This window comes from Rhynchophorus ferrugineus, unplaced genomic scaffold (genome assembly GCF_030347505.1).
Source record: "Rhynchophorus ferrugineus isolate W39M unplaced genomic scaffold, kcgeb_rfMv2 rfM8, whole genome shotgun sequence".
Taxonomy (NCBI): Eukaryota; Metazoa; Arthropoda; class Insecta; order Coleoptera; family Curculionidae; genus Rhynchophorus; species Rhynchophorus ferrugineus.
The window spans coordinates 2,624,942-2,639,490 of NW_027472587.1; the positions used below are offsets into that span (position 1 = coordinate 2,624,942).

The 14,549-nt window shown below is 30.1% G+C and overlaps 1 protein-coding gene across 3 annotated transcripts in view; it reads right to left on the minus strand.

The window, feature by feature from the left end:
- pasilla (RNA-binding protein Nova-1-like protein passilla) overlaps positions 1–14,549 on the minus strand; it is a 289,380-nt gene that overhangs the window by 68,736 nt on the left and 206,095 nt on the right. For all 3 annotated transcript variants that reach the window (XM_076412611.1, XM_076412609.1, XM_076412610.1), the window contains exons 4-5: positions 3,765–3,919; positions 1,187–1,340 (exon numbers count right to left, since the gene is read on the minus strand). In XM_076412611.1, the coding sequence (XP_076268726.1) occupies positions 1,187–1,340; positions 3,765–3,919 (309 nt within the window). The remainder of the gene's footprint in view (positions 1–1,186; positions 1,341–3,764; positions 3,920–14,549) is intronic.

The window sequence follows — 14,549 nt, forward strand, 5'->3', positions numbered from 1 at the left end:
TAGCTTCTTGAGTTGATTTAGAATTGAATATGAATTATTGTGAAATGTTGATGTAAAATTTTAGTTCTATTGTTGCGTATATATTGAACCTACTGTTAGTATAGCACATCATATACTAAACCATGGAAAATAAAAGACACCTTTTCTATATTAACTAAATAACAATATATAACAATAGTTCCTCAGATTTTGTTCTGTTATTTCTGTATTAACAAGAACATATTTTTTATTGTAACGATATTGTCGGTATTTAATAATAATGATCATCATATTTGAGTGATATTTAACAGGCGATGGAGAAAATAATATGAACACTTGACATATACACACTATTTATTTATAAAGAAAATATTGAGTCACCATTTGCCTTTAAAACAACTGCAATTCTTCGCGGTATAGATTCATAAAGCGCCTGAATAGTTTATAACAGAATTTTATCTCTTTGTTGTACCAAAACAGAGGTCAATTGCTTCAATAACGTTGGAAGTGGAAATATACTCCTCATTCTTTGCTTTATAACGTCCCATAATGGTTCATTTATGTTGAAGTCTGACAATTGAGCAGGCCAGAGGAGATATTTAATGGTCTGATGCTACTGAAACCAAGACTGAATCTCTTTGGAAGTGTGCATGGCGCACTCCACGATATTACCTTAAAATCTTAACGGAAGCTCCCCCATGTTTGACTGTAGAAAACAGGCAGTCTGACTATGTTTTTTACATGCTGTCATTACCGTGAATATTGTCGCTTGTGAAATGTTAAACAACATCTGAGAGATCACACATTTTATCGATCGTAGAAGAAAGCGTATAATACATTGAAATATAACCTATAAAACTTGGCATGTAAACTGAGCGATATATACGGATGGCATAATTTACATGGAAGCAGTGTTGCCAACATGCAACAAGATGTACTATATTACATGGTATTCATATTATTTTGTCTAGCCCCTCTATAACAAACCAAATGCAAACTGATAAAGAGTTATTCATTAAATAATAATTATATGGTTAATAAATAATTGTATTATTTCATCGAGTATAGAGTAAATATAGACAAACTAATGTCATAAAAAATATATTTTATTGAATGCTTGCTAGCATTACTGTTATTCAAATAATTGCAACGTTCTTCAAGTATGACTGAGAAAATATATCGTTAATATATTTAAACAAGAACTTACCTATTACAGTTATACATCGTTCTTGTAGACTAACATCTTTGGCTTTCTGTGATATTTGAACGTAGGATCCGCTTTCTTCTTTAATTTGCTTGATGTAGTTGCCAGCTTTACCGATAATCATACCAGCCGTACTGTTGGGTACTAATATTTTGACCTAAAGGAAAAACAAATAGTTTATAACCTCGCAAACGACATAAATTAACGTTTGAAATGGCCAACGTTTCGTTCTTTATCATTTCAGAAAGAATAACCGATCTGGTAAATAGGCAGATATATTTAGATACTAATTAATTAATGATTATAAACTATTTTAAAAGACTTCAATATCACAGTAATTTTTTTAAACACATATAACACCAATTTTATGCAGTGTCTCAGAAAAGAATTAATTTTTATAAAATGTAAGCAAATAACTATTATTTTTGTGCTAATCTCTTAAAGTTTCAACAATCTGCCCAGTGGGCATTAATGATTTTTTGTATCTTTGTATATAAGTTCTGAAACATGAAAGATAGAGAGAAAATGTGTAGAAAATATTTTAAGTAAAATAGTTTAAGTGAAAAAAGTCTCTAATAAGAATAAAGAAAATAAGCAACAACTAAATATATTGAATGTAGTTCTCTGTATTCGCTAGCCTATCTGACAATAATATGTGAGATGATATTTCAATAGCTGAACGGATAGAGAAGAGTATTTTCCTATCTCACTTGCAGCCCGAATGTACTAAAGAAAATGAATCAAATAACTTTTTCTAACATTTAAGTCTTCTTTTATTTGGTTTACCAATTATCGTACTATATCCATAAAATAATCTTTCTTTAATATAGTTTCTTAGAGGCTTTGGAGATCATATTTTATTTGAGCCGCTATCCATTCAATATTAATTCTGCTAAAATATTTCATTGTCGTTTGTGTAACTTCCTATAGTATTTTTATATGGAGTAAGAAATGTTGTGTAAAGTAAATTTAACTATAATATTTGTATTATAGTAAGAAACAAGACTAAACATATATTTTTTTGAGATTTTTTTTGTCGGTTCTGGTCTAGTCCCAATGAATATCCCAGATCATCACTTTACATCAATTAGTTTTAGGATTTCTAAGTATTCTTGAATTTCCTTGATTTGTTAATTATTGTGCCTTCTCTGTCAGGTTTTTCATAGTTAGCTTTTTTGCTACGGCGTTCTGCTCTGTTGTCGATAATACATACTTTAGTTTTACATCAATTTCACTATTACAAGTTGCATATTGATGCTCTTTTGAATGTGTATCCATCTAGATTTTCAGGAGCAAACTGTTTCTCCAAATATTAACTAATTAGTCATAGTATTATGCAAAGGCGGTGTATTTTTATTAATAATTTTTAAATCGATTTTTATTATTACTGGTGAGTTCTTTTTAAACTTTTTATATTTTTAGCCTCAGCTGTTTTGACTACCTTGACGGCTTAAATGTATATTGGCACTATACATGTTATTTAAGGGGATATTCTAGTTTATAAATTTGAAGAAATCTTTATTTTCATATTTTCAAAGCTTAACCCTTTCGGAATAGACTCTTAAGAGGATTTTTTTAAATTTTATTTGTTTTCGGAGATATTGCTGTTTTAGTGACGCAACATCTATAAACAACACCCTAAACGCCTTATTACTCGAAATGATTATTTTCGAGGCGGTTGACATGATATCTCAAGTTCTACTAAACCGATTTGCTTGAAAATTAATGTAAGCTATAAATTTATTTATCGTATCAAAGTTGATGTATTTTTACTGTTTAAAATAACTTAAAATGTTTAAAAAAAATGGTACAAAATGTCTTGTTCATTCAAATAGCCCTAATATGGCTAAAAATGTATTTGAAATTTTCTACATTGTACTAGAGCTGTATGTTCTAGACGAACAATCTTCTTTTTTATTTTAGATTACTAGTAAAGTTACAATAGACTCAACGAAGGCGAGTTTTTTGGGACCCCCACTTCATCAGCTAAGTTATAACTTTGGATTATCAATAATTACTTTATTTATTTTATGTATTCTCTAAATACTATTTAGTGAAAAATTGATAGTACAAATATTGTTTGTTTCTTTTAATTCACTTGAAAAAAAAATAGAATAATTACAGCTTCAAAAGTGAATTTATTTTTGGGTTATTCTATATAAAAAATAAACATGTATAAATCTATAACTTCACAAGGTTTCAGAAACATAATTAACTATTTAAAATAGTGTAACGTGAATATTAACATAAATTGACACAAAAAGCATTTGTCATTTATCAATATATATATATATATATATATATATATATATATATATATATATATATATATATATATATATATATATATATATATATAATATGTCTTAATTTCAAACCATTATGGTCTGGTTTATGATACAAACAGATTGGATAATAAATATGTAAGAAAAATAATTATTTAGGCCAATACTGGGTAAACATATATGTGTTATATCGGTGGTACTCATAACAGTGAGTAATATACAAATACATAGTGTGAATCACCATATATAACATCATCATCACCATCATCACGTGTAACAAATATGATAAAACTTACTTGTTTATCTCGTTCTTGTGTTAATTTACTGTCACCTGCTTCGATAACTGGTTTTGTAAGGTCAGGTTTTTCCTTAATTTTATCCATTATAAAATCTAACACCACTAGTATGGCGTCTATATTTCCGGTTATTAAGCAAACCCTCTCTGTTGTTCCTGAAAATAAAAAGAAAGCATTATATAGTGCTGCTTTACAACATAACAATAAAATAGATGATTTGAATTAATCTTTTCTATTATGTATATCTATTTTTGTTCTTTTATGTATATCATAGAATAAAACATATATCGACAGCTAAATTTATACAGAAATTATATATAGCCTGCGAAAAAAACAGTCTGAATTTCGAGATTTTCCTAAAAAACTAGATGATTCTTCGAATTTAGATGTTTACGATCAACAAATGTAATCAACCGTAAATTCTCTGGCATCATTTCCATCAGTAGCGGAAATTAGCTAATAAAACACAAAATCTTTATTATTTATATAAATTTATTGTATGGCTTTAAACTATTCTGTTTTATCGATTGAAAATTGGCGCCTCGAAGTGGTAGTTCGAGTTTTTGAAAGAGAAAGATGAATTGGAGCCATATCAGGTAAATACGGTGGCTGTCCGATGATATTTGTTCAGTTTCTGTTTCGAAATTTGCTAACGATGATAGTTTTTGTAAGATACTAAGTTATACGTCACAACTAAAATTTGTATTTGCATAAATCTGTCCGTTTCGACAAATTTGTTTTCTTTCGGGTTTTTAGCCACCATTTCCTCGTTTTATAGCGAAACATGATTACCAGCGTTGAACGCTCTTGACGTGAGTTTTATTCATCTTTTTACTGTTTGAAAAAAAATATTTTTAACAAAAAAATTGAACCGGCTTCAAAAAATAAATAAATAACTAACTAAAATGTAAAAAATAAACAAACTTAGATATTTAAACCACCAAAATAATAGTAAAATAAAATATGGACATAATAATAGTTGTAATAACTAAATAAAAATAAGCAAAAAACTGATTTAACCAATCTACAATACTTATTTTATATTCTATTATATACACACAATCTACACAGTATAATTTTAACTACTGCCAGCTGATTATTTTGAAGTCAGTGCCAATGCAGTTTTATATCTGTTCGCCATTATTTAAGAAATTTACACTCTTCATCAAAATCCATTGACTTAAAAATAACACAACTAATTTAAGGTTGCGAATTTACGGTTCACGAATGGAACAAGTTTATGACATAGAACCTTTCGGAACCTAACCTAGTTCTCCTAATTGTTACCCAAACAACAGACGGTAAAATTTCTTGATAATCTGTAAAAAATTTGTTATATTATGTTTTGTCTATTCTGTCATTACCGTAGATACGAAATAAAAGCCTATAGACCTATATCACTCCTGCCACTAATCTCTAAGATTTTTACCTGTCGGAGACAATAGTGAAGAAGCCTCACGAAAATTACAACAGGCAAGTGACAGTATAAATAATTGGACACATGCTTGGAAAATATAGTTAGTTAGTTATATATAGTAGTATATAATACTAGCATTCCATATAGCAACAACGTTAAATATCTCGGAATGAATCTTGATGCAAAACTTCGCCGGAAGGAACATATAAAGAAGAAAAGAGCTAGAATTAAAATACAGGAAAATTTACTGGCTAATTGGAAGAAAAATCCCAATTATCAGTACATAATAAATTGCTATTATATAAGCAAATACTGAATAACATAAATAACATACAAATTTTTCAGTCCTGAGAGGTACTGTGGACGTACCCAAGTACTATAGGACTGATTAGTCAGTCAAAAAATCAAAAGAATTGCAAGAGGACATGAGGAAAGACTCCATTCTGATGATAATATTGAAATATTGCAGCTTTTGGATACCACCAGAACAGGATACAGACTCAAAAGAACCAAACCATCTGATCTTGTGTAGTGTTGTGTAGTGTAAAATATCGATATATGAATATATCGGCTAAATTTATTGATATTTTTTTCAGAAAATATAGATGTTTCTCCTGCATCCCTAATATATTGTTCCAGAGTGTTTTTTAATCATTCAGTTCCTTTTGACCTTGTCCCTTCTCTATATAGTTCCACATATGAGATGAAATATTATAAACTTTGACCAGAAAAATATTATTGTCAGTATCAATTAAAAACTGTGTCTCAAGATTATTCTTATCGTTTTATATGACAACATAGCGATAACCTTGATTCGCATGATCCTTTTTCAACGAGTTAGAAATGCGAAAATAAAACTAATAGCTTTTCCTTCCAAACGATGAGTATTATCTTCATTCATCTCGTAATATCGCCACAAACAATCTCCGCGATCCATTGTCCCTCGAGACAAAAACGGAAATTCCTGCTCACCAGTTTCTACTGCTGACTAATTACTGCGGTAATAAGCAATTATTACGCGGATCAAAACCGTACTATTCTGCTTGAAGTAAACCGTGAAAAAAGCGCAATACAAATCTGTAGGACACAGCAAGGTTATGTGGCTATTTTTTAGTCCCATCCTGATAATTGAGACAATAAAACAACTATGAGAATATTTAATTTTTAAATGGATAATCTAATGAAACTGTTAATAAATTACTGCTGTTCCTTAATAGACAGTTGGAAAAAAATACCATGTGTGTAATTTATGATGATAAATCATTATTTAATTATTTATTTATTACTTTAAAAGCCCATGAGCCTCTTGGACTATTTAGGATTGAGTTACAATGTAATTTTAAATAAAGTATACAAAATGAGAATGACATTCAAAAATAATATACTATACAACTTACAATAGAGAAGAATTACAAAAGGTGTATCAATCCAGCGGCCGTTAAAAAGATGAAAAGCATATCCAAATGCTTAGGTTGGACCAGTTGTTTTAATGGCATTGGTATTCCGAGCTGCCGTCTTAGTACCTCAAACTTTTCACAGAAGAATGTGCCTGACACTCTCTTGTGTTTGGCATTAGTCACATTGTGGGGGTCTCTTCCTTTTAACAGATGCTCATGCGTTAGTCTGATATGCCCTATTCGCAACCGAGCAAGGATGCTCAATTGGAACCTGTTGAGATTGTTAATATTACGAGATTGGTGAAAAATTGTTATTTTCCATAAGGAGATTTCAATTTAGTTGATTTAATTTTTTGTATATAGTTTTTATATGTGTTTTAGCATCTTCCCTACTGAATAGAACGCTCAGTTTGACTGAATCTTCCTATCTGCTTGAAGTAAACCGTGAAAAAAGCGCAATACAAAACTGTAGGACACAGCAAGGTTATGTGGCTATTTTTTAGTCCCATCCTGATAATTGAGACAATAAAACAACTATGAGAATATTTAATTTTTAAATGGATAATCTAATGAAACTGTTAATAAATTACTGCTGTTCCTTAATAGACAGTTGGAAAAAAATACCATGTGTGTAATTTATGATGATAAAACATTATTTATTTATTTATTATTTTAAAAGCCAATCAGCCTCTTGGACTATATAGGGTCGAGTTACAATGTATTTTTAAATAAAGTATACGAAATGACAATGACATTCAAAAATAATATACTATACAAATCACAATAGAGAAGAATTACAAAAGGTGTATCAATCCAGCGGCCATTAAAAAGATGATATCCAAATGCTTGGGTTGGACCAGTTGTTTTAATGACCTTGGCATTCCGAGCTGCCGTCTTAGTACCTCAAACTTTTCACACTCCAGAAGGATGTGCCTGACACTCTGTTGTATTTGGCATTAGTTACATTGTGGGGGTCTCTTCCTTTTAACAGATACTCATGCGTTGGTCTGCTATGCCCTATTCGCAGCCGAGCAAGGATGCTCAATTGGAACCTGTTGAGATTGTTAATATTAGGAGATTGGTGAAAAACCCCCTTGATTTCCCACAACTTGTTATTTTCCATAAGGACATCTCAATTTAGTTGATCCAATTTTTTGTATATAGTTTTTATATGTATTTTAGCGTCTTCACTACTGAAAGAACGCTCAGTTTGACTGAATCTTGCTTTCTGCTTGTCATATAGTCGGCTCTTTCGTTACCGGGGATTCCCCTATGAGAAGGAACCCATAGATAATTTATTAATAAATCATTAATAAACTAGTTTGAAATTCATCGTTTATAATTTCCCATATATTAAGTTTTCTGTCAACAAATTGAACTGAAGCACGTAGACTTTTTTGCGTTTAAATCTCGAAGTATCTAGAGTATTTATAGTTTTCTATAGTTTCAAAAGGCGTATAATTGTTTTGATATAGAGTTAGAAATCCTTAAATAATGGTAAGCAGCTATAAAACTGCATTACCATTGACTTAAAAATAACACAACTTATTTAAGGTTACGAATTTAGTTCAATTGAATGGTAGTTTTATACATACATAATAGATGTTATGATATAAAACCTTTCTAAACTTAACGTAGTTTTCCTAATGGCCTCCCTAACAACTAGTGCTAAAATTTCTTAAAAATCTGGAAAAATTTTGTTATATTCAAAACAATACATTATGTTACAAGTCGATGAAAACAACGGCCAAATAGAACAAATTGCTTCGCCACCCTCCACATAATCTGATTTGATCCACAGTGACTGTGGGTTTTTTGCAGACACTGTAAAAAGTACTCCAGAGGAAGGGGTTTGGTTTAATAAGATAATAAAAAACGGAGCAGCGCTGGACTGAATGTAACACTCTTAAAGAAGAATATATTGATGAATAAATCTGAATATTGCCTAAAAGTTATTACTTTATAAGTATTAGTTAAGTTGTATTAGTAAGAAAATTACTGAATGATATATACTGCTACATAACAGCATAAAACTATGTTCTTCATGGTATATAACTGTGCTTAAAGATTGTATTGTAGAGACATATGTCTTTAAATAACGAAAAAGCAAGGAATTTACGTTCGTTAATGTTTATATTTAATTCAAACATTGTGCTTTTGTGATTGTAGAACTCAGAAAGTAGTTCATAGATTGACTTGAAATATTTAGACAACGTTTCATTTTAACAGAATTTATTTTAAGAGATTATATTTATATACTTTTTATTTTGAAATTGCAACGAAACCGAATAATATTAATCGTTGCTTATTATGATTATAATTTTTAGTTCTGTCTGGTTTAGTTTCGAAATACTAAAAAGCATTTTAAATAGCGAAAAAGCAAGGAATTTTCCTTCGTTAATATATATATATATATATATATATATATATATATATATATATATATATATATATATATATATATATATATCACTACATAGTATAAAACAAAGTCGCCTTTTCTGTCCCTATATCCCTATGTGCGCTTAAATCTTTAAAACTACGCAACGGATTTTGATGCGGTTTTTTTCAATAAATAGAGTGATTCAAGAGGAAGGTTTATATGTATAATACATGCATAATATACTAAGGCAACATTGCTAATTTTAGAGGTTTCTAACGTGATGTCGTAAATTAACCTATTTTTTTAGGCTTATTTAGCAATTAGCAAAAACGCTGCATAACCCTACGAGTTAGATCAAATTAATGTACTACAGTATTGTACACCATAAAAAGGTCTACAAAAAAGTCCGCGATAGTATATGTTTATCTTTTAGGGATAATACACTTTAACCATTTTTATTGTTTACTTTTTACGTGAGAAAATGGCTTATTTACGAAGCTATTTTAAGCAATACGGCATTAATCCTTATCGAATTAAGTACCTTAAATACAGTGTGCAATTAATATAGATCAATATGGTTCCTTACAGCATGTAAATTAAACAAATATTTTCGAAAATATTACAAATTTAAAATTTGCGTTTAAAAATGTGTAATTTAATAAAAATTGTATGAATTTAGATATTCCAAAGATAGCAGGAAATCTTCATAGTAAGTATAGGGGAAGAGGAATTGTTTTACTCCAAATTTAATGCGTGCAGGCCAAGGGCAGTAATGAATGAACCAAAAATACTGGATCGATTTTAATCATGTTTTCATTGAGTGACATAGGCATATATATTTTATGCCCGTGCAAAGTCGGAGCGGGCCGCTATGTTTTTATATACAACGTTCATATTTTTTCTGTAGTGTATTTAATTTAGTATCAGCATTGCACCCGTGCGAAGCCGGGGCGGGTCGCTAGTATATATATATATATATATATATATATATATATATATATAAATATATATATATATATATATATATATATAAATATATATATATATATATATATATAAATATATATATATATATATATATATAAATATATATATATATATATATATATATATATATAAATATATATATATATATATATATATATATATATATATATATATATGTATGTATTATAGTTTAGTTTTGAAAATCTAAAGAGCATTTTAAGGATCAAAAATAACTAATGGGATTAAAAACGCAACTATATGTGGATTAACAGATTACTTTCAAATATATTTCATATATCAAAGGATAAAATGTCAGATTATAATATGATTATGTTATCTGCTTTTGAAAAATAATCATGAGTTATTTTCATACAAAATGATGTATTCAAGTAATTTGTTTTATTTTAGCAATAATTTGATGACTTGTTTTCTTGATAAATCCATGATTTTTATTTACTCTCCTGATAATTAATATCAGACGATGGTTTAGCTGGTAATCATATGCACAAACAAATGAACGCCTGGGGAAATAAAGAACGTCAGGGTCAGAAGGAAACCCATATAAAAAATTCAAAAAATCAAATATTTCTGATATACAAGAAGGAAGTGTTGAAGAGAATATCCAGTACAGAAAAAGGATTTAAAATTATGATGAACTATAGACATTATTTGTTGTATAAAATTAAATGAAATTTTAAGACATAACAATCGACTAAATCGAAAGGAAAGTTATATTTGCTCTTAATAGTATAATACGTATTTTACATAAATTTACCAATAATTTTGCAACAAAAAAAATAATCACAAGGTTAGCCCATCAACTATAATAACGAAAAATAATAGTGAGAAGCAAAATACTTCACAATAATAATAATATCGTCCTGCGACATGAAATAATGGTTAATTAAAGGTATACAATATATCCAAATTTGAATTTACTCAAGGTATATGTTGCATAACTTTCGGGCGACTTCGTAACAAACAATTAACGTGAGCCTACCCATGATAATAATCAAATAACAATTAGTAAGTATGTCAAATTAAATTGCTTAAATACAAAGTTTTACATAATTATTATTCTCTGGAGAGTACACAGCCTTTAAAAGATACTCAGAGCTAGTATTTTAAGGAAAGTTTGTTGAATTTGAGAGAAAATATAATCGATTTATTTACCCCCGGTAGAAAATCAAATTAAAATTATAGTCGATCAATATAATAGCTGATTACTTTATAATGTTTTATACATAATGTATCATAAATATATGTATCATAATATTAACTGTCGTTAATTACAATACTACATAAATAATTCATTTAGTAAGTTATTGTTTTTAAAATAACTATAAAATCCTTTTTATATAGTATCAAATTATATTCAATTAAAATAATACTTATTCATTATGAAACATTAATTAATAATTACATTAAAACAAGTATCCAAAAATATAAAAGTCGTTTGAATAAAATCGGTTTTAAATATTTAGAAATGTTTTACTATATGTGTGTTTCTGCTGGATCATTTGGTCGCACTCGTCATTGATGGTAATGGTCTCACCAACATCGTTTTCGAAAAAATATAGACCAATCACCAACGCTCACTTAAACTGTCTACCAAACAGTGACTATTTGTCATTGCATTGCCATCTGAAGAATGGTTATCAACACAGTCATTTATCCAAATATTCATCACACCGCTAGTGAATGAATCCCAATGAATACTTATTTTGATATTAACACAAGTTTGCAAATTCCGGTCAATTTTAGGAGCCAAGCTGTGTGTCAATTAGTTCTGGTATTAGGTTTCGCGCATGTTGGCAGCACTGCGCTCTTATAACGGCTGCTGGATGACAGCGTTGCTTTAAACATCATTTAGAACTTGTTTTGGTGCAGTGATTGTGCTTCAGAACGTGCGAAAATCCATGACAACTGCATTCGAAGATGCGTATTTGCAGTACTTTGGCTTGCTTGAAATTGTTTTCTAACGCATGCGGAATAAAGCTGCATAAGTAGGTAAAATGTATAGTTTTCATTTCCTGTGCTAACGTTATAAAGAAAACAGAAAAATCATGTAGACGTATGCATGTAGATGATTGCTACTTCTTCTCGATGAATGTTATCGATATAAATGCAGAAAATAGCACAGTATAAATATCTTGAACGACAGTGACCCATTGTCAATTTGTCTAGCTACAAGTCTAAAAATGCCTTAAAAACTTCGTCTTCATAACCGACGAGTAATTAAAGCGATTTTGTTATGTAATCTGATTAGCGATTTGTTGCTCTAATGACCTTGGCATCCCGAGTCGCTATCTTAGTATTTCAAGTTTTCTACAGTCCAAAAGAGTGTGCTTGCGCTCTTTTGTATTTGACAATGATCACATAGTGGGGGTCTTTTCCTTTTAACAAATGCTCATGGGTTAGTCTCTATGTCCCATTCTCAGCCGAGCAAGGACGCTCAGTTGGAATCTACTAAAGTTATTAATATTAGGAGATTGATGAAAAACCCCCTTGATATCCCACAACTCGTTATTTTCCATAAGGAGATCCCAATTTATTTGATCCAGTCATTTGTATAGAGTCCCTATGTGTGTTTTAGCGTCTTCCTTACTAAATAGAACGTTTAGTTTAATTCTTCCTTATTCTATCTTAATTCTTAAGAATCTTCCTTTCTGCTCGCCAGATAGCTGCTCTTTCGTTACCCGATATTCCACTGTGAGAGGGAATCCATAGATAATTTTTCCCTCCTCTCCAGTGCTCTATTTATTTCTCTGATAGCTATAACTAGAGGGTGGACTGTTTTTAATGAAATCAGACTATTCAAAGAACTCATTGAGTCCGATATTGTAAGTATCGGTGCGCCTATTAATGACCTATCCAGGCCAGCTAGGACCTTGTAAATGGCCAAAATCTCTGCACAAAAAATGCTAGTAATAGCAGGAATCCAAAAGTGCTCCTCTATGAGACTTGATGTGTATACGGCACCGACAAAATCTTTCCGTTTATAACCATCCGTGTAAATGGTGAAGTGATTAATTAGTAATAATTCACCTCAAGTGCCTGGGCAAAGAGCTTCTTTACTATGGAGGGGCTAATATATTCCTTATTTAGTATCTTCCTGGATAGGTCTATGGATATATTGGAGTACTGCCATGGTGGTATTGCCGTGGTTCTGTTGACTGCAGCAGGAATTGTTGCTTTTAGTTGATTGATCCTACTAAATACTGGTGACGAACTTATGCTATGCTTGCGGACTTCTGGACTGGGTCAAGTCTCCTCGCATAGGAGGGAGCTGCAGTGTGATAATATTGACTTCCATAATCCAGCTTACTTCTAATTAGTGTTAGTCAGTTAATGTTAGTTTCAGTACTTAACCAAGTTTTTTCCAAAACTGTCATACGCAAAAATTAAAGAAGGAATATTAGTCAAATCTGATATTGACCTGAAACTAATGGCTGATGCAAATTTTACAAAATTACGCCTCTTGAAGCAGCAGTATGGGTATCATTTCAAAGCACTGTTCACAACTTTTTCGGTAACCACAAATCACCGGATTACAAGCCCCTAATTGATCATTTGTTGCAAAATTACCACAAGATTGGAGCTCGAATGTCTCTCAAAACACATTTTCTGCTTTAACATTTTGATTTTCTCCCACAAGACTTGGACAACACGAGCAACGAACAAGAAGAGGGGCTACACCAAGATATAGCGAAAGTCGAAAGGCAATACCAAGGATTTTTCAACAAAGATATGATAAATCATTATTGATAGACCCTAATGCATGAAACAGATTCCAAGCAGCATAAAAGATTCAGTTTAATTTATGTTAACTTCTGATGTATACTTTTTAAATCAATAAAAGGTCATTAATAGTAAAAAAATAGTAAAATAATTAATTTATTGAATAACTTAAAAACTACCACCAATTAAAAAACTAGGTGTAGATTTGGATTCAAAACCCCCCTCCCCATTTATAAACAGCTTTTGGTTCCTCTTGGTCAAAACCGTATAAACTTGTGATTGTGCTTAAGATGCTCTTAAGAGTATATTCTTAAAGGATTAACCTTTGGGCATATGAAACAAATCGATTCTCTGAAATTTCTATATTATAATACCCTCTAAATATAATAATAGATATTAACAGATCACATCTAGTGCTATTAATACACGGAATGAATTTTAGTTCTCTAAATAAAGGTTTTAATTTTTGAAAAGAGAGTGTGGATCCATTCTATGCCCGAGTAATGTAACATTTATTGGTGGAGGATAATAAAATATGTGTCAGTAGCGTTATTTTTATTTTACGAGCATATTTAATTATAAATGTAAGGGTACTAAAATAACCATAAAACAACATAACAGATGCTTCCTTCAAAAATAAAATTGGTTTTAAATGTTAACGACCACTCTCAAGCTCAACACTCATCTCCAGCAAATCAGAAATCAAATTACCGCATATAATTATTTACTTCGCAAGCCCTAACGATAATAAACAGACTTTCAAATTACCGCCGCTAACAATGGAATATATACCCTTTTAAACAAACATTTCGAAATGTATAACATAAATTTATCGAAGCGAATGTTGGTGGTTGCTTCAT